At 42.5% G+C, this 24187-nt stretch overlaps 1 protein-coding gene across 4 annotated transcripts in view; it reads left to right on the top strand.

The window, feature by feature from the left end:
* SNX25 (sorting nexin 25) overlaps positions 1-24187 on the top strand; it is a 148558-nt gene that overhangs the window by 76277 nt on the left and 48094 nt on the right. For all 4 annotated transcript variants that reach the window (XR_007514929.1, XM_049866249.1, XM_049866248.1 and 1 more), the window contains exons 6-7: positions 7537-7607; positions 22582-22763. Coding sequence is in view for 3 of the 4 variants with exons in the window: in XM_049866249.1 (XP_049722206.1) it covers positions 7537-7607; positions 22582-22763 (253 nt within the window). In the remaining variant the exon portion in view is untranslated. The remainder of the gene's footprint in view (positions 1-7536; positions 7608-22581; positions 22764-24187) is intronic.

Raw genomic sequence — 24187 nt, 5'->3', positions numbered from 1 at the left:
TGCGTTAGTTCTGTGGAATCAGCCGCCTTCTGCACGCTAGAAAGATAGGAAAAAAAAAAAAATAGGAGATGGGTTTAAAAGCCTCTTTCCTGGAAAGTGGGTCTTACTCCTCTGAGTCCCTTCTGTGTGCTACAGTTCCCTGACACTTCCTGCTTAACGTCACTAAACATGCCTTGTGAGACGATAGCTGTCGAAGACGAAAACTCAGATATCTCTTTTGTTTGCAATACTGGCAAAGATTAAAAATTTGATGACATCTGGGGTTGGCAAAGGTGTCAGGAAATACACCTTATGTCCTACTGGTGGGAGTAGAAATTATTACCTTTCTGTACCATAATTTTGTAATATGAAAAACAAGTCACCAAAAGTCCCTTGTTGTTGACCCAGTAATTACTCATAAGACTTTACCTTGAGGAAAGAATCATGAATGTGTACAAAGATTTCCCCAAGGATGTTTCTTGCAAAATGCCTAACAATAAGGGTGTGGCCAGAAAAATTGACGCATCTGTACGACGGATGACTATGTCACAATAGCATCGCATACGAGTATTTACTAATGTAGAAAGACATTTATGCGCTGATAAATAAAAAAGCCTGTTAAGGCAGCACGTGTAGCACAAACCCAACCTTATAAAGCAACAAATGCGTGTTTACATAGGAAAATGGTTATAAAGGTATACCAGATGTTAACAGTGGCTAACTTTGGGTGTTGTGCTTTTGTGTATTTTCCGAATTGTCTTCATCGAACATGTCTTGCTTTAGAGAAAGGAAACCGTGGCTCAGACTGAGAAAGTGAAATCGCTGGGCGGTTCCTTTGACTGGAACGGCAGGCACTGAAGGTAGCCGCGCGCGAGTTGACAGGAAGCAGCGTTTCTCCAGGAGGGCCCTGCAGCTGTGACTGTCCTAGCAGCCCCTTGCTCTGCTTCCTTACTCTGAGTAACTTTGTTCTCTGAAATCTTAGAGTATCGGAAACTTTGCTCTCAAATAATGTCAGTAAGAAGGATACATCCTGTTGTTGCCTAGAGAATCTAAGTCGCTTTGACACAGAGAAGCAGCCTCGATTTTTTTTCTGGACTCAGCTTTCCTTATGTCTTAACTTTGTAGTTTCCAGGGATGCAGAACCTTAGCTCCTCTGAAATCAACCTCTTTATCAAGCTCTGCTTCATTTTAATTTCATCCAGAATCCTATAGTGACTCTGTATTTTTATTTATTTGAGTAGAGACCCCCATGTTCCTCTGGTTTGCAGTCTGTCCCTCTTTGCAGGAGGTCAATAAACCTTATTTTGTAGGATTGCAGATCTAATCCTAGTGGTCCTAGGTTGATTGGGCTGAGCTGCTTTTTTAATCAGGAAAAAGTAAAGCTGCTTTTTAGGTGTTGATGTGCGTTTTAGAAACACAGGTGCGTGCCCTCTCCCTGGAGAAGGAACAGTAACAAGTTAACATTCTGAGCTCTCCCTGTGGGCTCCGTACTGTTCTCAGTATTTTAAAACTGTTATTTGATTTTCATGACAGCCTTATGAGGAAGAATATTATTTTTCCTTTTTTTTTTTATGGATGAGGTCTCTTGGGTTTTAGAAAGCTTAACTTTTTCTATGGTGACACAGTTTGTGTTGGAGGCAGGATCCAAACACAGCCTGTTGGTGCCAGAGCTCGCGTTCTTCACTGCCGTTCCTAAATCACCCAGCAGACCCTCTCGGTAGTGCCGTGGGCGTCCACTCAGCAGGTGGAAGCCACCTCGGCTTTAATTTTCTCAACTGCTTTAACTGAGGTATCACCAATGAAACATTGTCCCTTGGCATCTGAGAGCCTAGTACAAAGTAGCCTGTAGCAACTTTGGTGAAAAAATTATTACAGTAGTACTTTAGCCCATAATATGTCCTTATTTCTGTATAAAACACTATTTTAAACTGTTTTTCATATTGTACATCTGAGGCTATGGCTTGTCCTGCCTTTGACTCCCTCATGGCATTCAGCATGTTCACACCCAAGAGCACAGCGCTGAAGTAATAGTTTAAAAATAAAATTTGTGTAAGGTGTGCCTAATGAACTGAAGAGGTCAGTTTTTTGGTTAGTTTTAATAGACTTCCACAGCTATTCTGAACCATAGAGAACAGAAGGGAAACAAGTCTGTAGATTTCTGAGGTGACTATTTCGAAGGACTGTGTAAGGTTTCAGATGAGTTTTAGATTGGTGGGAAGAGTTCATAAATACAGACCTGCTCTAAGTCTTTATTTAACCAAGTGTACAAAACCCAATGGAGGAGCGGGGACTGGGTATTTCTGTGTGGCTTTTTTTTGGGGGGGGGGGGTGGCAGAGGGGGCCCTGGGAGAAGGGACGTTGTAGATAGGATGTTGCCAGAGTTGGAAAACAGTTGAATTATTGTTGTGCCACTTCCCTTTACTATCAGGTTTCCATTATCATTTAATAGAAATATATTAACAGTCTGTGTATTTCTGAATCAAGGAAATGTTTACAAGTACCCTCCTCCTGATCGCTGAACCAGACTCTGCACTGGCAAGGCCATGTCTCCTCTAGAGGAGGAAATCCACAGAGTACCAGGGATACCTCACAGATAGCCGGCATCTGGATGTGTATACTGCTTGGATTTGTAGAGAAAAATCAGAGTGAAGAGTCACTCATTTCCTACGTTGCCTTTCGTATCAAGTGAAAGAATTATACAAATTCAGTAATCATCTTCAAATGCCTTCTGTGTACCAAGTGCTGTGTGAAGAGATCTAGTTGTGGGTCCTTGGATTCCACCCTCTGCCGTCAAGAGGTCTGGTGTGCAGCATGGGAGACCCATGTGGATATGAATGGCTAAATATGAAGCACGATCCTAAGACCAGAAATGAACCATAAAGAGCTGAAGAAATGGGTAGGACCGAGCATTTCACCCAGCAAAGGAGAGGAATCTGAGAAAGCTTCAGAGAGGAATGGACTCTGTTGAAGAGTGAATAGGATTTCTACAGATAAGGGGGAGAGGTTGTGTACAAGAGGGAGAAAAAATAGGAGAGCAAAGCCAGGGAGTCAGGATAAGAGCTCTGGTGTGTGTTTGGGGCACTGCGTGTGGTCTGGTTTGGCAGGAGCTGAGTGAGAGGGAAGTGAAATGCGATAAGATGGTAAAGAGATTCTGTAGAAGTGCCCCTTAGGGTTCCCAAGGAGGGGCTGGTGGATTCGAAATGGTCTTTTGACTAGCAGCCATAGCTCTTAACCACCGCACCACCAGAGCCCTGTCTGTCTATCCTTAGTCATGCCTAAATACCTTGAAAGGCCTCATACAAGATAAACATCCATATACAGGCGTTAGGGTAACAGGAAAGTGGTAGGAGCGTGAGCTTGAGTCGGGCAGCCTAGGCTGCAATCGTGGCCCCAGTACTCAGACGCAGTGGGACCTTTACAGATTTACTAATACATCTGTGCTCCAGTTTCTTCCTGTAACATGGGGATAATTCCAGCACCTTATTGAGAGGATTAAATGAAATAATGTAAATTAAAATATCTAAACAGGTTCCTGGTACTGATGAATCTGTAAATGTGAGCTAGTATTATAATTCTGATTTTGTTTAAAAATTTTAGCTCTTCACTCAGACGCTGTGTATTTTTCTTCAGTACTGTTGATGACTCGTTTGTCTTCAGAACACTCATCACTAGAATATCAAGAGAACCAATTGTTCAGAATATTATTTATACTTGTTAAGTGTTAGAAAGGTTAACTCTTATTAGCTTATGAATATGTACTGAGTGTCTGCCACATTTCTAGTGCCAAGCCTGGTAAAATAGAAGAATGCAGGGTACAATTCGTGTCTTCGAGGGGTCTGTGGTCTAGTTTGGGAGGAAAAAGTCAGCATAGCTGTATTGTAGACAAAGCCACAGTTTTGTCCTAGGCTCAGAGGTGCCATCATATTTTGACAGAAATGATTGGATGCATCGTTTTCTTCACAGCACCCTCTCTGGAAATAAGTCTCTTTGAAGCAACAATATAAAATAGTAGATACGCGGGTACTGTTAGGAAACCCTGGTGGCGTAGTGGTTAAGTGCTATGGCTGCTAACCAAGAGGTCGGCAGTTTGAATCCACCAGGCGCTCCTTGGAAACCCTATGGGGCAGTTCTACTCTGTCTTATAGGGTCACTATGAGTTGGAATTGACTCGACGGCAGTCGGTTTGGTTTTTTGGTTTGGGTACTGTTAGAGCAGAAGTAATGTAGAAGTTCAGGGAAGAGAGATGCTAACGTGGATTAGGGTTGCTGGGGAAGAAATAATAGAAGTAAGATCTGCTTTGGTGGACAAGTGGGGAGAATCCTCCCAGGAGGAATCACTGTAAGAGCGAGAGCCTAGAGAGCAACGGTGGTCTTGAGAGGGCAGTATATATGGATGCTGGCCTGGCTTAAATCCAGGTTTATATTGAGGAGCAAAAAGAAGTTGGGTTGGATAAGAGGACCGGAGCCGGGTTGTAGAGGGAGTGGCGGGCTGGAATGTAGGGTTAGTCTTGGGGTGGGGGTGGGGGTAGGGGGTTGCTGGAGGTGTTGAGCAAGAGAAGGATGAGATTAAGGTGGCTTTGTAGGAAGGTGTTTTGATGGGCATTCAAGATGGTTTAGATGGGAGAAGGAAGGATGAAGTCAAGGAGACCAACTAGAAGACTGTTTAGCTATTACAGTGGTTCATGTGTGAGAAGAGGCCTGAAGTAGGATGGTAGCAGAAGGAGGAGAAAAAAAGGAGCTAATTTAAAGAGGACTAATGAATAGGGCATTGGAGGCTGATATTTATTGTTACAGGAGGTACCAATCCTAACATGATAGGATTTTGAGCTTAGAACAGTAGAAGGATGGTGGTGCAGTGCAGAACAAAGAGGTGAGGAAAACTTACTGTGCAGTTTGTACAGGCAGAGATAGAGGTTAGATAGATATTTAGAAAGATAGATAACATTTTGGAACAAGGAAAAAAGAAATGACCTCATAATTCTACCATTTTAACACAGCTGTACGTCATTTTCGTATGTCTCTATTTTGCCTTATAGCCCTGGTTCATATACCCACATATTCCACATATCTGCAATTATAAATGTATATGTCTTTTTGTATTATTTAAACTAGTGTTTTTTTATGCAGTCTTTATCATTTTAAATATTATTGGCTAAGTGCCTACCCCTTGTCTGGTACGTCCCCAGAGCTTTCTGAAAGCAGGGACAATATTGGTGATAGTCATTCCTGTGTATCTAGACCACAGGAGAAGCCTAACAAATGTTTATTGAATGAAAACATATTGATCACATAGTTTATTTCCCTTAGTTTTCTTTGTAGAAGTTGCTACAACAAGCGTGTGTATGATAGTTTTTTGCTTCTGTTGAATTGTTTCCTTATGATAAGTTCCCGAGACTGGAATTACTGAGTGAAAGGACGTTAGGCCTATTTTGCAGGACGTCCAGGTGGCAATGTCCAAGGGAGAGTTTGGAGACAGCTGGAGCGGAGTGAAAAGTCAGCACTTTTCACTGTTGCCGTTAGGTGACATGGACTCGATTTTTGACTCTCAGTGACCCCACGTGTTAGAGTAGAACTGCCCCATGAGTATGCTAGGCTGTGTGATCTTTTACAGGAGCAGATTGCCAGGCAGGAAAATTCACATAAAGAGCCATTTTGTGCTTTACTATTATTTGGAGGCATGAAGGCAGTTCCACCAGAAAACTTTATTGGTCATTAATGTCTTAGCAAGCCTTCAATTTGGAGAACATTGCTTGAGTATCCAGCCTTGAGATACCTTCTCTGTGTAGGAGTCTTCAAAAAGCTCTGTATCAGTTGGGATGTCATCTGACTGTTAGACAGCTGGGCATACAGAGACTTAAACGTGGAAGGGGTTTATTCTGTTCATGTAAGAAGATGTCTGCGGATAGGCAGTCTGGGGCAGTTACGGTAGCTCAGTGATGTCATTGGAGAGCTAAACTCTCCTTGTCCTCCCTCATCTGCAGCCTGTGACTTTCATCCGCATGGCTGCAAGGTGACTGCCACCCTTGTTTCAGGCAGGAAGATGGGGGAGGGCAAGGACAAAGAGATGAAGGGGCTTTTCTGTGGAGTCTGCCCTCTAGAAGGCTTTCCTGGAGTCTCTGCCCAGCACCTTCTACTTATATCTCCTTGGCTAGAACTATATCATCTGGCTGCTCCTAACCTCCCTAACTGCAAGGGAGAAGGTTCGAGTTTTTAGCTGGGTATGTTACTTCAAAATAAAACTGGGGTGCAGTGAGTAAGGAAGGAGGGGAGAATGAATGTTGGGTAGGCAACCACCGGTGTCTGCCACAATCCCCAAATGGCTTACTGAAGATTCTCCTAACGGCCCGTTCTGTGAGGTGGTGAGGGGCAGGCATTGATATTTATATTACATAAATGAAGAAACAAAAAGATGTGAATTTTTGAGGTGTCTGTGAATAGCTATGAATATGATTAATTCTTTTGTAAAAGAATGTTATTTTGTGCTCTAAAAGCTAACCAAATATAGCATTAAATCTTAGAATTTTACAAAGCTTATGTTCAAAGTAGGAATTAATATTAAATAGCTTTATTACAGGAAGATTCTTAATCAGTCGGTATAAATAAGGGCTAGAAACACCTCAGGATAGATCAGTTGATGAGGATGTTACCTGGTAACATCTGGATAACCCTGCAGAACCTGGGTTTATACGGCCCAAATGAGTATGCTCAAAAGAGCCACAACTCTAGGCTTGTACTCAGCACTTGAAATGTAAAGCTTTGTTTTTCCTGACTCAGGTCTTCTCGAGCTTTATTCCAGTGTTTCTCAGTTCTCACTGCATTAGAATTAGCTGGGGAGTGTCTTAAAGATATTGATGCCAGAGTCCCTCCCACCGCAGATCTCCCGATCCTCTTGGTCTGGGCTGGTCTTCTGAGTGAGAAGGAATGTGGACATACACTGAACGGTGGCAGTGGGCTAGAGGGGAGAGGACAGCACTGCCAAGTATATAGGACAGTGCCGCCCACTAGAACCTTCTGCTGTGCTGTCAGACGTGGTCCCTGAGCCACACAGGCCATTGAGCAAGTGAGACGTGACTAGTGTGACTGAGGTGAGGAACTGCACTTTTGTTTAGTTGCCAATTTAAATAGCTACATGTGGCTCATGGCCACTTTATTGGACAGCCCAGATTTATTTAGGAGGTAGATTTATTTAGGCTGTTGTTACTGATGGGGGAGAAGAGGGTAGGGGTGGGAGAAAGGGGACGGAGAGGGAGGAGTTGAACATAACCTCACAGTTTGTACCTTCAGTAACGGGACAGGCAGTAGGACTTCCGGAACAGGAAACAGAGCTGGACGAGTAGGTTCGTGAGTCTCACGCCAGGACCTCTGAAATGACTAGCACATGGCACAAAGCCCGGCCTATTTTAGGTGCTTAATCTACATTAGATTGTTTTAATAATACTTGGGCGGGGTTCACAGTTCCTGTGTTGTATTTGCTTTGTACAAATACAGTCTAAAAGTGTCTCTGAAAATAGTATTTTCTTTCTATTCAATCTCTTGTCTTTCCCTCTTCTTAAACCAGGTATCAAATTGTAGTGGAAATAATCCAAGCGACTACAATCAGCAGCTTTCCCCAACTGAAGAGACACAAGGGTAAGAACCTGTCTTGTTTTCTTAAGTTATACATTTTAAAGTCCTGGGTCTACCCCCAGTCCTCTCTCTCCTGTCAGAGGTTTGGCAAGTACAAGCATTCATCTGACTTGTATTTAAATATTTCAGATTTATTAAAATAATACTGTAACAGCGTTCAAACCAAAAAACCAAACCCGCTGTGGTTGAGTCAATCCCGACTCATAGTGACCCTATAGGATAGAGTACAACTGCCCCATAGAGCTTCCAAGAAGCACCTGGTGGATTCCAACTGCCGACCTCTTGGTTAGCAACTGTAGCTCTTAACTACTAGGCCACCAGGGTTTCCATAAAAGTGTTAGAGAAAGTAAACATAATTTCATCCTAACAAGAATCTGTGTTTCCATGTGTTCCTTATAAACTTTAATCACATGTAGTCGTCATTTTTAGAAAGTATATATTTCTTGGGCATAACTGCTTCTGTTCTGTTCTTAAAATGAAACATTATTTCATAATTTTTTCTCATATTTGAAATTTAATCTTAATATTCATCAATATTTCTGTCTTGAAACATGATCTTGATAGTCACTTAAATGACTCCAGTGAGTGGACGTTTCATGATTTTCTTAACCTTTTTCCTTTGTTAAGCATTTGGATTATTAATAGCTTTTTTCCTTCTTACATTCTTTTGTTGTAGATTTAAAAATATATACTCTATGGTTTTTTCCTGTTTTTTTTCTTTCCCTCTTCAAATGAAGACGAATTTTACCCAGGCATGATCCTGAGGGATAATTAAGGAATAAGGAATACTCTTAGCTCCTCTGTAGTTTGCTCGATGCTGGTGTATTCCCCATCTCACACTTGAAGCTGGAGGACGTGCTCATGTCTAGAGTGCAGAGTGGGCCTTGGTTCGAAGCTGAGAGACAGCAAACATTACTTCCACCTTGCAGGCTTCCAGGCTCACTCAAGTCTCTGTCAGGGGTAAAGTTCTAGAAGAACCCGGAAGAATTGGACCAGAGACTTTTAAAATATACTCCCAGGCTTCTAACTGGCACTCAGAGGCAAAAGGAAGCTTGAAGTTGGGGACTTTTCTTGAGTCATTGACAGAAGGCAGGAGCTGTGTAAAAAAAGAAATAAAGGTATAGGCTTTGAAGAGGCACTAATTCTTTATCTCAGCCCAATAAAGAAGATTGTGCAGCTGTGTTCGTTCAGCAGATGTGTACTGAGCAGCTATTAGATGGTAATGATTAGCAGTGAACAAGACATCTCTGTCCTCATCCAGTCCGTGCACCAGGCCGGGAGGCGGTTAAACAATAAACAACATTTCAGAGGGTGATGTGGGCCTGGTTGCTGTTAGTTGATGCTGAGTCATCGTCACTCCATGTGTGTCAGAGTAGAACTGCTCCATAGGTTTTCCAAAGCAGATAGGCAGGCCTCTCTTCCAAGGTGCCTCTGGGTGGGTTTGAACCATCAGCCTATTGGCTGCTAGTCAAGGGCTTAACTGTTAGCGCCACCAGAAACTTCCGCCTTGGATTAAAATACAGCAGACGGGGTGGGGCTGGGAGGGTGGGGAATACTGGGCCAACTGGAAGGGGGGCATGTTTTGCTTTCAAATGGGGATCATCTGACCTGTGAGCAGAGACTTAGGGGCCTGAGGGTATCTGGAGTAGAGCCTGGGCAAAACCCTGAGGCAGAAGCTTTCTGGGCCCCTTTGAGGAGGCCAGAGTGGCTGAAAGGCATGAGTTTGGGAGAGAAACCAAACATGAGGTCAGAAAGGTGCCAGGGGGCTGGATCACGAAGGGCCCTGCTAGTTACTGTGGGCACTCTAGCTTTTACTCTGAATGAGGAGGGAAGTCTAGAAGCTTTTGGGCAAAGGAGACAAGATCTGATGAATTCCTACAAGAGTGTGGGCTTCGCTCTTCACTTTTTTCTCTTTGTGTTTGTAGAGAAGATACTTTGTTTTCATATTTTAAAGGGAATACTAGAGAGAGATTTTTCTTGCCACTATTATGTTTTCTTTACACTCCTCCTTCTTACATGAGTTTAGTCAGAAATGCCCTTCTTATTTTGTGTTATATTACTAGACATTCTCAGTGTCAGGAGATAATTCTTACTTGCAGGCCTCCCTTTTCTCTTTGAGCTGCCTTTACAGCTGCCTTGGATATCCCAACCCCTTTGTATTTAAGCTGCCATCTGGGAGAAGGTGAACAAATTGAGAAATCAGGAGTGACTTCTAATGGTTACAGGATTTCTTTTTGGGGTGAAGAAAGTGTTATACATTTAGATTGCGGTGATGACTGTACTTACTGCTCTGCACATATACCAAAAACCATTGAATTGTATACATTACAATGGGTGAAATTTATGGTGTCTGACTTATATCTCAATAATGGCACAGTGGTTAAGTGCTCAGCTACTAACCAAAAGGTCAGTGATTGGAACCCACCAGCTGTTCTAGGGAGAAAGATGTAGCAGTCTGCTTCCATAGAGGTTACAGGCTTGGAAACCCTAAGGGGCGGTTCTACCGTGTCCTATAGAATCACTATAAGTTGGAATTGACTCGATGGCAGTGGGTTTGGTTTTTAGGTTTTAAAGCAGTTTAAAAAAAAAAAAAAAAGAATGAGGAGATGGAGACTGAAAATTCAGTTTGAAGCAAAGCTAACTTGAGCCTTTCTGGGGCCTAGAGTCTAGAGCAATGCTGTCCAGTAGAACTTTCTATGATGATTGAAATATTTTATACCTGTGCCAAACAAGATGGTAGCCGCTAGCCACATATGGCTATTAATTGAGCCGTTGAAATACGATTAGTTATGACTGAGAAATTGAATTTTTAATTTTAACTAATTTAAATAGCCACATGTGACTATTGGCTTTTGTATTGGGCAATGCAGGAGAGTATTTAGGAATTTCAAGGACTCTCCAGTCCTAATTCAGTGACTACCGGTAAAAGAAACAGCAAGTACAAGTGCCTAGCATAGTTTCTGGCATGTCGGTACTTAGGAGAGTTGAAATTGAGTAATAAGCAAAGTCTCGTTTTAAAAAAGCTATTTGACCAAATGTATTTCTCTTTGAACTTTTATTCTAAATTTTAATTAAATAGTCCTGGTGGAGTTTGGTTTGTCTTTGAGCCAGAGCATCTCTTCCCTTCTTGAGGTCTAGGACTCTGCTTTGTATGCTTTTTGCTTCTTCAAAACTGGCTTAAACAACTTTAGAGGCTTAGAGTTGGGGAGAAGTGATCTCTACGCCAGGGTGACATCAGGTCGGGTTCAGAGTTCTGATTCATTAGGCCCACATGAGAGTAAGAGTTCTCTCGTGAAGTAGGCTAGGGCCCTAGGATATCATTTGGGTCTAAAAGGTCCTTCATTTAGGGATCAGTATCTAGTGCTGAGGAGCCCTGATGGTGCAGTGGTTAAGTGCTTGGCTGCTAACCGAAAGGTCAGGGAACCTACCAGCCGCTCCAGGGAAGAAAGAAGTGGTAGTCTGCTCCCATAAAGATTACAGCCTTGGAAACCATATGGGGCATTTCTACTCAGTTGTATAGGGACACTATGAGTCGGAATTGACTTGACAGCAGTTGGGTATCTAGTGCTGGGAATAAATGAGACAAGCCTTTAGGGGAGAAAAGTCAAGGTGACTGGGTATTTGTTGCCTGCTATTAATTCTCCTTCTTAGCAAGTTTCAGAGTCTCTTCTGACACCCATTTTGGTCTTTTCTTTCTTTCCTGTCATTCTAATGACCTTTTGCTTTCTTCTTGTATGATGTCCTTGATGTCATCCCACAACTCGTCTGGTCTTTGGTCATTAATGTTCAGACTTGCTCTTGAATGTACAGCAGCTAAAGCAAATGTAAGAAACGGTGAAGTAAAAGAGCTGAACAGAGGATTTCAAAGGGTGGCTCGAGAAGACGAAAGTATTATAATGACACGTGCAAAGGTTTAGAATTAGAAAACCAACAGGGAAGAACGTGTTTGGCATTTCTTAAGGTGAAGGAACTGAAGAAAAAATTCAAGCCTAGAGTTGGAATACCGAAGGATTCTATGGACAAAATATTGAATGATGCAGGAAGCATCAAATGAAGATGGAAGGAAGACACAGAGTCACTGTACCAAGAAGAATTGATAGGAATTGATACCACAGCTTTCGGTATGGATTACACCTCAACATAAAGGAAACAGAAATACAGCTGGACCGGTCAGCAACATCATGATAAATGAAGGATAGAATGAAGTTGCCAAGGTTTTGATTTTACCAGGATCCAGAATTAATGCCCATGGAAGCAGCGGCCAAGAAATCAAACGAAGTATTGGAGAAATCTGCTGCAAAAGACCTCTTTAAAAGGTTAAAGAACAAAGGTGTCACTTTGAGGACTAAGGTGCACCTGACCCAAGCCATGGTATTTTCTGTTTCCTTACATCCATGGGAAAGCTGGACAATGAGTAAGGAAGACTGAAGAACTACTGATGCCTTTGAATCACGGTGTTGGTGAAGAATATCGGATATACCATGGGCTACCAGAAGAAGGAATAAATCTGTCTTGGAAAAAGTACAGCCAGAGTGCTCCTTAGAAGTGAGGATGTTGAGACTTCGTCTCACATACTTTGGATGTGTTATCGGGAGGGACCACTCCCTGGAGAAGGACATCATGCGTGTTAAAGCAGAGCTTCATCGAAAAAGAGGAAGACCCTCAAGGAGATGGATTGACACAGTGGCTACAACGAGATCAGGTATAGTGAAGATCGCGAGGATGGCACAGGATAGGGCAGTGCTGTGTTCCGTTGTACGTGGGGTTGCTGTGAGCAGGAAGCGACTTGACGGCACCTAACAACAAGAACGTTAGCTCTCCTGTCACTCTTTGACCACTCAGTAGATACGGAATGTGCACCTCAGAATTTATTGTGCAGAGAGCCACATTTAGCATTATTTCACATAGCAAACTCTTACGTTCGTATTAGCCTCATGTGTCAAATAAATACGGACAAATCAGTGTGATCACGCAAGATTTTTATAATTAACTTTTCATCTGTGGTCTGTACACTGATAGCATGTTTTGATGTAGTATTTACATTATATTTTTAATGAATAATTCCACCAAAATAGTTGTTCAATATTTTCCATAAATTATTTGAGTTATTAAATACTTAAAATCTTATGAGAAATTAATTTTTGACAAAAAAAGTCATTTAATTTATTAATTTTTCCTATTTTTATTCAGGTTAGGGCTATGGCATACCCGTTGCTGTGGAGTTGAATCCAATTTATAGAAATCCTTTAATACAGAGTAGAACGGCCCCATAGGGTTTCTAAGGCCGTATATAAACCTTTATGGAGGCAGACTGCCACATCTTTCTCCTGTGGAGCGGCTGGTGGGTTTGAACCGCCAGCCTTCTGGTTAGCAGCTGAGTGCTTAACGACTGCGCCACCAGGGCTCCTGTATGGCTATGGCATAGTTATGATTAAAGCCTATTTGTTCATATTTTTATGATTAAAAAAAATGTCAGTATAGTACCACTGGGCAGCGTGGCCCTCACAGGGTTGGAGAGATAGTGTAGTGCATGACTGTGTATAAATGGAAATAGAAAAATGAAAAAGTAGATTTGTTATGGGAACTTTAAAAAAATACCTTTAGAGAATACAAAACTAATGCAGTGTCCAGCAATAAGATATTGCGGTCTATCTAGGTCCTCGGTAATTGAAGTGAAAAGGACTAATATAAAAGATTATAAAGAAAAATAGCCTACTTGAGGACTGACTGGATGTCGGAATGAATTGTAAGATGGAACAAAGAATCCAGGAGGACTATAGTGCTGGTACAACCTGCTGATTGTAAGGATGAAGAAGTACCAGTCTAGAGAAGTTCATTAAATTAGGCTGAGATCTTAACTTCTAGTCTGCTGCCATTTCTGTCATGTCCCATTGGCTTCAGGTGATGTGATATGTGGGGTCTATAAGAAAAAGCACCATAGCAGGAGTTAGGAGACCTTGGTTCAACTTAGATTTTGCTGCTAGCTTTTTTTCCTTGTGAAACCTGGACAAGTCCTTTTATTTCACTAGGACTCAGTCTTCTTGCCTTTAGATTGAGTGCTGGCTCAGATGATCATTTAAAGGGCTTCTCAGTGAAGCCGTTGGAAGAGTTGGGGAACCTATGAGGGAGGCTCTTTTGGGGTGAGTGTGCTTATTGGTCTTGGGCATTCTGGGTTTGAGATGACAGGAGAACAGAAAGGTGCTCATTTGGCATTTCTAGGTTGGGATTCAGACTGTGAAGAGAGTACAGCTCTGGAGAGAAATATTTGGAAGTTCTCATTATAGAGATAGTAGCTATAGTTATCTATAAACTGTTGTCTCCAAGTCAAGTGTCTGTGTAAAACTGATGCTGTGTTCCCAGTCGTTAGAGCAGAACAATGTGTTGACAGTCTGAAGTGAGTTTCTCTAATTCATAATACCGTTTGCTATCCCATCTTTAAAGTTCGTGTGTAGGTGTTAAGCTGTTATAAATTAAGTACAGATACTCTTTTATTTTTTGAAGATTAGATATAGCATTCGTCGTTGTCCTTACCTTTTTTTTTAGTTGAATATTCAATAAGTGTTGAGTATTACGGGAAGCAAGTCTTGTTTCTCTGTCACCTTTGGAGTTTTGATGTGGCTGACAAATGAAAGGTTAATTTATCAACTGATCCTGGATAGCTACTATAAAATAAAGGTAGCCATCTCATTCTTTTCTCTAATTTTTTCTTTAATTTATTTAAGACAAACATGTTTTTTCTTCTCGTAAAAGTCATTATGCAAGGTTAAATTTTTAACGTTAAAATGCTCCCCAAAATAAATTGTGGAGTTGTTTTGGAGGTCTTTGCATTTTAGAGGTAGTGTGATCTGAAAGAAATGCCATCAGGCAAATAGTTGGAGAAGCCACAGTTAGTTATGTTTACCTTTCCCCACAAACCTCACCTGTCCACACTGTGGTTTCTTTTAAACCTGGAACAGAGGGTGGACTCATTCCTATCTCAGAGTGATGATGTAGGGATGCTCCAGGTTGTGTGTCCAGTGTTGTTTCTCCTAATTTCCACATGTTCTTTGTAAGTGGGAAACTGAAGGATTTTAAAGAAAGAGTAAACAGATGGACGGTCCTAAGAATAGTGTGAGAACTTTATTTATGAATGTGGTGTATATATTTATAAATATAGTTTTGTTGCTGGATATAAAGATGTTTCTGGCCAGTCTTTTTAAATGAAAGCTATTGATGATAAAGAAATGACATGCAATTGTGAAAATACTTTGAGAATTTAAAGAAAAAAATACCGTTTAACAGGTTGGGAAAAATTATCTGATCATGGATCCTGAAACAGTCCAGAGGCAGATTACCCAGTAGGCAAGGTAAGCACAGGCTTGCTCAGACTCCTGTGCTGTTGGCAAGGAAACGAAATCAGGTATAATTAGGAAAAAAGTTCTTACAGGGGACTTACAAATTCTAAACAATTAAGAACAATTAGTCTCAGAAGTTTTAGTTTGCTCACAAAATTTTCTTGCCTCTGACCTTATTTTATCATTCATACCTGACCAAATATAATATCACTGAGGGCTGAATTTTACCCACTAATTATATCAACTGCTTGTAGGTCATGAAACTTGGCCAGTTTAGCAAGTCCAACTGGCTAATTTCAGTGAACTTTTTTCAGTCTTCATCTTCTTTGACCTGTGAGCAGCATCTGATGTTGTTGACTCCTTCTTGAAATCTTACTTGTCCTAGAAGCCAGGGTCTCACAAGGTACCCTACGAAGCTTGGACTGAGACCTGTAGAGCATGGTTCTTAACCTGTTAAAACACAGTGGCTGGGCCCCGCCCCAGAATTTCTGATCCTGAAGACCTGGAGTAGGCCGCAGGGGTTTGCATTTCTCACAGGTTCCCTGGCGAAGAAGTTGCTGGTTCCCCAGGAACCACTGCTGTAAATGATAGAGGGCCATTGATGTGTTCATATGTGCATTTTAATACCCAAGTGTCAAATGGTTCTAGCAGCATCAGAACCTGTCTCCTTCAGGGGGAAAATGAGAATCAAGATCAGCCCAAGGCTGATCCCTGTGAGGTAGCGGTCAGACACCGCCACTGTCCACCTTTTTTTTTTTTTAACCAGTTCTGACATCAGCTGTCCCTCCCGCAGCACTCTCTGCTTCTCTTCTGGGTTCAATAATTCATTGCAGTGGCCACACAGAACTCACAGACCAAACTCACAGTTAAGTGGTTTGTTAAGGAAGCAACAGGGTACAACGTGGAATCAGGACCAACTGGCTACAACTCAGGATCAGGACCAGGGAGCGTGTAGGCAAAGTCTGGAGGGCTCACCTGAAGAGGAAAGCACATCCCCCCTCCTCTTCAGGGCAGGACAGTTCTCTCAGCTCCTCTCAGCCATACAAGTAGGCAGGCCCTTCTCTCTGCTGTGCACACCCCTTCTCAGCCTTGCAGGCTTCCTCCTGGCCCCCTGAGGGCAGGCCTCTCTGACTTGGGCCTCCCTCCTGTCAGCCTCTCCACTGCAAACTGACAGAGCTCGTAGTCAGTGTAGCAGTTTTGTTCAACTCTCTTAGCTTCTTTCCTGACAGCAGACTTCTGCCCTTACCACCGACTCTGCCACCGGGCCTCTTCCTCAGCCTCTCACTGTCTTTAGTGTTACAGCCCTTGGCCCGTGTTACAGCTCTTTTAGGAGGTTCATTGCTACCTCTGTCTGTTTCTCTTTTCTTGCCTCTTCTCCTTTCCTGCTTCTTTCTTCTCCTTCTGGCTGCCAAACCTCTGTAGGGTTGTCTGTTTTAGAAGCAAACTCCTGGTCAATTTCAAGGTGTGGCCTCCCCACCAGGGCCATGAACTGACCAATCCACTCTCGGTAGGCCCCAGATACTTCATTTGCATAGTAGGCTGTCCATTCATTCGCGTAAGTATATTGACTAATCCATGCATGGTACACACCAATCACAGGGCAGGCCGCAGCCCAGGGCTAGACTAGAGGTATCAAACCACAAGTTGTATACTGCTTACCTAGGAAATGTCAATCAGCCTGGACAAAAGTAACAAACCCTCTGAGGTAGAAAACGAGGGCAAGGGTAACTTGTCAGGGTTTAGGGGAAAAATCTCTCAAGGTGTTTCTCCAAAGAACCAGGGCAAAAGGCCACATAGGAGAACTCATTTCACCGTACCAAGCCTGTAGGTTTTACTTACAACTGGCCAGAAGAGCTGAGAAGTGGCCTATTAAAATGGCTGGCAAGTGTGGGAAGCCTGGTAGCAATGAGACATACACTAAACCTTCTCTGTAAGATGATGTGAATAAACTTAGTATTTGAGCTCTCTTTAAAGCTTTCCTCTGTGCTGTTCTGAATCATGAAATATTGTCAACAACACTTAACGTGATACCTGTAAAGTCCGCTCAGCTGGCCGTAGTAAAGGACGGGAAGCTGATTTGAGTCTACAAAAATCACTCCTAGTGCACACTTGGGAGGGATCTACTCGTTGTAGAGATCAGGAGGGTCTGCCTTTTTATTTATTTTGTAAAACTATGCACCTTGTTTTCTTTAGAATGTAAGTGAACAGTTTTAGAATTGAAATATCAAGTAGAACTGTAGAAGAATGGTAGGATAAATGAATTATATACATACATGTGTCTGTATGCACACAGACACACCTTAACTCACTTGGTGATAAAACCTGTAATGATTTCCATTAGGAATGATCTTTTTATAGGTTTTATGTAGCTTTTCTCTCCGTTCTGGCATTTTAAAAGTAGTGTTGATCCTGCCTGAAAGGAGCTGCTCTGTAGACTCCGCGTCCTTTGTAGCGATTTGATTTTCTAGTATCTCACTAATGTGATACAAAGACTTCCCAATCTGTGAGTGATGCCAGGTTTCTCCCCTGCTGTTGCTACAGGAGCTCTGGCTTGGTTTCTCTTTATGGAGTCCTCACGCTGTGAGTGCTCCGGCCTGTAGCACCTGCTCTCCCAGCATAGCGACCTAGCTCCATCCACTCTGTCTCAAGGTCCTAAGAGCTCGGGAAACTTCTGTTGCACTCTGTAGACTCAGGATTTCACAGCCAAGTCTAAGCCCATGTCTCTCCCCCAAGAAAATTTTAGCCATCCTATACTCTAATGTTTATGCAAGTGAAGTTCAGGTCCAGAGATGTTAAATAATTTACCTGGTGTGAATAGAACTAGTTAGTCACGCAGATCTAGAGCTCAAACCTAGGTCTCCTGATTTTCAGTCCAGAACTCTTTCTACTGCACTCCTCATTCACACAGGTAGGTGTTACGAGTCATGCTCAGAACTTACAGGTTGTGTGGGTCAGATCTGTGTTTTGAGCGTATATCTCAAATCCGTTCGATTCATAGCACTAATTTGGGAGCAGGGCTCTGTTGGTAATTTAGAGTGTGGATTTAATTGATATGACGTATTACTTTAAATATACATTTGCAAGCAAGTTGGAGAGCCTTCCACCAAAGGAAGTGGTGGATGTTCTAGCACTTGAGGTATTTCAAGGAAGGAAGTAAAAGGTAAGGTGTGCTGTAGGCGTACCCTGACTAGGCAAGACTTCCGAGGTCTCTTTAGTCTTCTCCATTATAAAATGAATGGTTTCGCTATCAGCTTCTGCTAAGATTTCTGTTCCCTCAAATATACTTTCTGCTAAAGTTGAGTTTCCTTGGAAACTCTACGGGGCAGTTTTACTCTGTCCTGTAGGGTCGCTATGAGTCAGAATTGACTCGACGGCAGTGGGTTAAAGTTGAGTGACACTCTATACTATGAAATTTCAGGTGTTTAGCATGGTAAGAGAATCTCATTTGTTCTTTTCAAAAAGAACATACCAGCTTCAAGTTGAAAAGTAAGGTAAACATTTTTTTTTTTTTAGTTCCTGGGCAAGTTTTGAGATGATTTTCAGATAACTTTGAACAAGTTTGTGATGATTAGTAACTACTGAGAGTTGCTGCCAGCTTTGGGTTAAGTCAATCACCATTTCTCATTTTGAATCTTGCCTAGACCGTAAGTAAATATAGACTTGTTTTCCCGAACCTCCTATCCAGGGGATTTAGTAAAGCTTCTATTTAAATGTTAGAAGGAAGACTCAAAGGCTTCTTAGGGTATCAGTGTGGACAGAGAATGAGGAATGGCGGCCCCTACCTTCTCTAGTGAAGAACTATCTTGCTCCTGACTTAGATTGCTGGGGTTAGGGAGAAGGCTCCGTGTATCCTGGGGAGAGAGGTGGCTGCTGCCTCTGAGAACCTCGTGCTGGGGAGTAGGGGTGGGGTATGTAACTTGTCCACCTATTCCTGGTCACAGAGGTTGTACCTCTATCAGTGACTCCCAGAGGGATAGGGACACAATTTTGTGCCCCCCCCCGCCCCCGCCCCGGGACATCTGGCACTGTCTGGAGACACTTTTGTTGTCACAACTGGGGGAAGGGATGCTACTGGCATCTAGTGGTCGAGGCCAGGGACGCCACTCAACAGTGATAATGTGTAGGCAGCCCCACAACGAAGAATTAGCTGGCCCAAAATGTCAGCAGAGCTGAGGTTCAGAAACGTGCTCTAACCCAGCTCCATATTGTCCACCGAGTTCGTCAGTCAGCCTGCTGAAGGTGCTGCCGATAGGATCGGCCCGCTGAAGGTGCTGCCAGTAGGATCGGCCCGCTGAAGGTGCTGCTGGTAGGATCGGCCCGCTGAAGGTGCTGCGGGTAGGATCGGCCCGCTGAAGGTGCTGCTGATAGGATCAGCCTGCTGAAGGTGCTGGTGATAGGATATGCTTTGGATTTTGGCAGCATGCTATGAGAGAAGAAAAAGATTCTACTATTAACATTTTTGAAATCGGAAAAATGCAGCGGCACCATTTTAATCCAGTTATACTTGTAATATTTCTGGAGTGGTTATTTACCGCTATGTTATCTCACTCTACTTGCACAATTAGAAATAGCACTGAACAGCTCTCCTCTCGTGTTTCCGTTTCACTCTGAGACCTGACACTTGCTTAAGGAAGAACTGAGTCCCCAGCAGATGGTTTGTAGCAGAAGGCAGTTCTGTGATGTTACTCATAAATCCGTTGAACGTTTCTGTAGCCCAAGGGGTTCACCTAATATGTAATCTAACTACCTTTTCCAGCAAATTAACCCAAATTAACCAATTCCCTCTTGTTCTGACCTTAGTAGAATCCAGACTATTTGGGAGGAAAAACAGTAAACACTAATAATTAATTGCTTCAGAATGTTATACCACTTGCGTATCCATCTTGGCACCAGTGTAAAGGGCTACTGTCCAGGTTTTCACTGGCCACTGTTCATCGTCTTGGCCTTCCTTTTAGACTAGATTAAACATTTTGTGATTAACCCAGTTATTAACAATGCACGGTGTTACCTAAGCCTCTGCAGAGAAGCAGCCATCTGAATCTGGCGTGAGCTGGTCACAGCGTGTTGTCTCACACCCCGCCGCCCCTTGCCTGCACTTTTCTTGACATGAATATTTCTTGGGTGAATGGGTTTTAAGATCACAAAGGAGCACATTCGTCTGCGTTGCTGGATTTACAAGGGTTTTTGCACGTCAGAAGCATGGGCTGCATGTTAGTCCCTGAGCCCTGAACGCAGCACCAGTTTTCTCAGGAAAAAATAAACAGAATTGTCTAAGCAACAAGCTGCTGCTGGATTTGCTCGCAACAAGCTTTGTGAGCAGACAATGGCATTGTATCGCCCTTTAACAAACAGAATGCGTTCACGTGAGCAGGCGATATTCAGGCAGAACGTGAACATTCTTCTCAGCCTCACAGCTGGGGTTTAGGGAAAGCTTTTCTCTCCTTTCTTCCTTCTCTTTAGAATTTGCTTCTAGGTTTTGTCCTTTTTAGACAGGCTTTTAAACTTTCTTGGGCTTAGAAGAATATGGTTTTTGATAAATGGGTGTCAGTTTCCTCCTGTATATGTATGCATATGTCTCTTTATTAGCATTTTTCAACCCCAAATCAAAATTGAAGCCTAGATTTGTTTTATAAAAGGTAACTTTTCATCCTCAAATTTTGGGGTAATTAAATGTTATTCAGGAAATTTAGAGATTAGGGTATATACTTTTAAAGTGAAAAACTTTCTGAAATATTATCTCTTCCAAGCATGCACTTGTTTAGGTACCCACCCAGAAATATCTTAGTTTGTGATAGACTCATTTGGTAATTTGGGCGCAAACTACGTTTACCTTTATTCTCCCACAAAAGGGTCTCTGAAATAATATTTTTCCTCCTGAAGATGAATGTCAAATTAACGGGCCCTTTTTTTTGGTCAGGGCCTCTCCATTAGCCAATAAGCGTAGGAAAAGTAGAGGAACAATTGTGTAAGTCAGATGAAAATATGTCCTCAGCACATATATGGGAAACATCCTGCAGTATATAACAGACCTTTGGAGAGGCATCAGGCAATAAAGATGTCTTGGACAAGATCTGCTGACCTGTAGCATTCCTAGGACCCTTTGTGATAAGTACTGGAAAAGCTGCTTCTGACAGATAAAAATGCTTCATGGTACCGTGTCCAAGTTTTTTTTTTTTTTTTTTCCCCCCAGTTGATTAGTTCAGCGTGCTTAGGCACTGTTTTAAACGTTTTCACAGACTTCCTAAGGGACATGAAAGGAGAAACGATCATCCTAGGGAATTAGAAGCTTCCAGCTGAGATGTGCTAACATTGCTTAAGGGCACCAAGAAATGAACTACAGCCCCTCCTCTCTTGTTACTTGGTACTTCCAGATCTAAGTGAAGCATATTACAACTCACCTCCAGGAAATGTGATCTGACCTGCCTAACTATGCAGTTACCGTATCTAAGGGGGAGTATTTATAATTATCTAGCCCTGGTGGCATAGTGGTAAAAGTGCTCAACTGCAAACTGGAAGGTCAGCAATTCAAAACCATCAGCAGCTCTGCGGAAGAAAGATGTGGCACTCTGCTTCTGTAGAGATGTGCAGCCTTGGAAACCCTATGGGGCCACTGTGAGTCACTAGGCCCTGAACATTGTCTAACAGTCTTACTTCTCTGCTGTTGCTGCCAAGATTCTAGTTTAGGCCGTTGTCATCTCTCTCCTTAGTTACTTCAATCATCTTCCAACTGTTTTCCCTACCATCAGTCTTTCACCTTCTAGTCTATTTTTTACCTTGCTTTCTGTGTCGTCTTTAAAAATACAAATCCATTTATGGCATATACTACTGCTGAAAACCCATGAAAAGCTTCTCAGTGCTTTTGGGCAAAAGTCCCAATTTCTTTCCATGGCCTAAAAGGTTTTGCATCTCCTGGCTCCTGCCTACTTCAGATTTGCCCTTGTTCTTTTGCAAAGTGCCCTGCTTTCAGTTCCTCCAAAGTTCTGTTCTCTTTTCTGCCTCAGGGTCTTCACTTTCACACTGGCATTCTCTCTGCCACAGTCCACTTGTCTTCATGTTTGTTTGGATGGACTTTCCTCAAGGACGCCTGCGTTAATGTCTCTTGTTAAACAGTTCAGTGGTGTGCGCACGTCTTCACAGCCCTTATCACATTTGTAATGGCTCATGCTGTCTGCTTTACTTCTTGCTAGACTTGCTACATCCATGAAGGCAAAGAATTGGCCTTCTTCACTGCTGTGTTCTCAGTGCTTAGGCAGTGCCTGACACATGTGAGCAGTCAGAACATGCTTCTGTGCGAATGTGCATACATTCTCTCTCTCACACACACATATATAAAAGATATTTTAGAATATGCACACACATAAACACATGTACCTTGATTTGTAAGCGTATGTGTATGGAGTTTTTTTTTTTAATGTTTTACACTTGAGTAAGTCTTGTCAGTGGTGACAAGGACCCCCTTGCACCTAGAAATTGCTTTAATTGGTCTTTGTATTTGAGAGCACGTATATGTGTGTAGCATGAATTCTGTTCTGTTATTTTGTTTAATGTCCACTGATGTCAGACGGCAGTCTGGCTCAGAGTTGTGTTCCTCTCTTTTACATCTTGTCCTCTGACTGAGTCCTTGTCCATCACTCCTATCCAAGGTAAAGAAACTGCTGCAATGAAAGCTGACCTCCTAAGGGCCCGGAATATGAAAAGGTACATTAACCAACTGACTGTGGCAAAGAAGCAGTGTGAGAAGAGAATCAGAATCCTGGGAGGCCCTGCCTACGACCAGCAAGAGGATGGGGCCTTGGATGAGGGGGAAGGGCCTCAAAGCCAAAAGGTAGGACTTTGTAGTTTCTGTTTTGACCATTTCACGTTTATTATGAACACTGATGTAACCACATATACACTTTTGACTTAAGACACATGTTCCAAACTATACTCATGTATTTGCTTTTATGAGTCAAAGAGCTATATTAATCTGTGTCTTTGACTTCTGTGAATGGTGATCGGTATGATGGGCAGAAGTAGGGTGTGTGTGTGTGTGCATGCACGTGTGTGTATTTATCCACTCCTTTTACACACCCCCTCCCCCCAGTTACATAGGGACATAGGTGCAAGGGCCAAGTCAAGTCGCCTATTACCATCTGGATAGAAAGAACCATCTATAAAGTAGAAAATACTTTATATAAGTTGTTTTACTTAACTCTCACAATAATACTATGAAATATGTGCTTGATATTTCTGCTTTTTAGCTGAAGAAACAGAATTAAGTAACTTGACTAAGGCCACGTAGATCGGAAGAGGCAGGACTAGATACAAACTTGGATCTGGCTGATTCTCAAATTTCGGTGCTTTGCACTAAACTATAATGTGTCAGTGACTATTTTTGTACAGCGAAACTCTGGACTGTATGTTGATACCAAGTCGTTAAATCACAGAACTTAGGAAAGTGTTTTAGCCCTGCCTCAATACCAGTCCTTAGTCTCAAGGATGAAGCTTGTCTTCCAAGACCTGGAGCATGCTAGGATTGAGGGAAATAGCCTTGATGCTCCCTGAGGAGCTTGGCTCTACCTCTTGGGAACAGGACCCTCAAGGCACACTCTACCTAAACTCCTCCTTTGTAAAGTGGCACTCCGCTGCAAAGAAGGCAACGTCAGTATAACCTAACCCTGACTAGGGTCTCTGTCATCACCTGCTCTGATTTTCAGTCTCCTCATCTCTTCCTTTTCATTTCTCTACTTGAGTTGTGACCCTTGTCTGAGACGCTCTCTGTCTCCCTGTTCCAATGTTGAGTTTTTACCTGTTTACTTGTTCCCAGCCCTAGTACAGAGCAGACTGCTTCTCCAGTATCTCACACAAGTGGTGCAAATGCAGCCCCAAGGAGCTCTTGTTTTATAGAGGGGCCCCCTAATCACTGGAATTCTGATTATTTTGCTATCAGCAAATCTACCTTTCTGAGATTTTGACTTGGTGGCCCCAAATGAAAACCTCATCTTTTGGTGAACCTGGAGAGAGTGGATTTGACAGGTTGAATATTTCCACTCTTCCTCCTTTTCCTCAGCCTCTGGCTTGTTAAATAAATCTCTTTCTTTCTTTTTTTTTCCCCCAAGGATGAGGTTCTCTTCTTGAGCCCTATTCATTTATTCATTCGACACGCATTTATTGAGGACCCACTCTCTCTCAGGTCCGGTGCTAAGTCCTAGGATCCAAAATGGGTGGGATAGAATCCCTGCTCTTAAAAAGCGACATCTGAGTATAAAA

The sequence above is a fragment of the Elephas maximus genome, chromosome 22, assembly GCF_024166365.1.
Source record: "Elephas maximus indicus isolate mEleMax1 chromosome 22, mEleMax1 primary haplotype, whole genome shotgun sequence".
In the NCBI taxonomy this organism is placed as follows: Eukaryota; Metazoa; Chordata; class Mammalia; order Proboscidea; family Elephantidae; genus Elephas; species Elephas maximus.
Note: the sequence above shows the minus strand (reverse complement) of the source record. Positions and strands in the feature narration are given on the sequence as shown.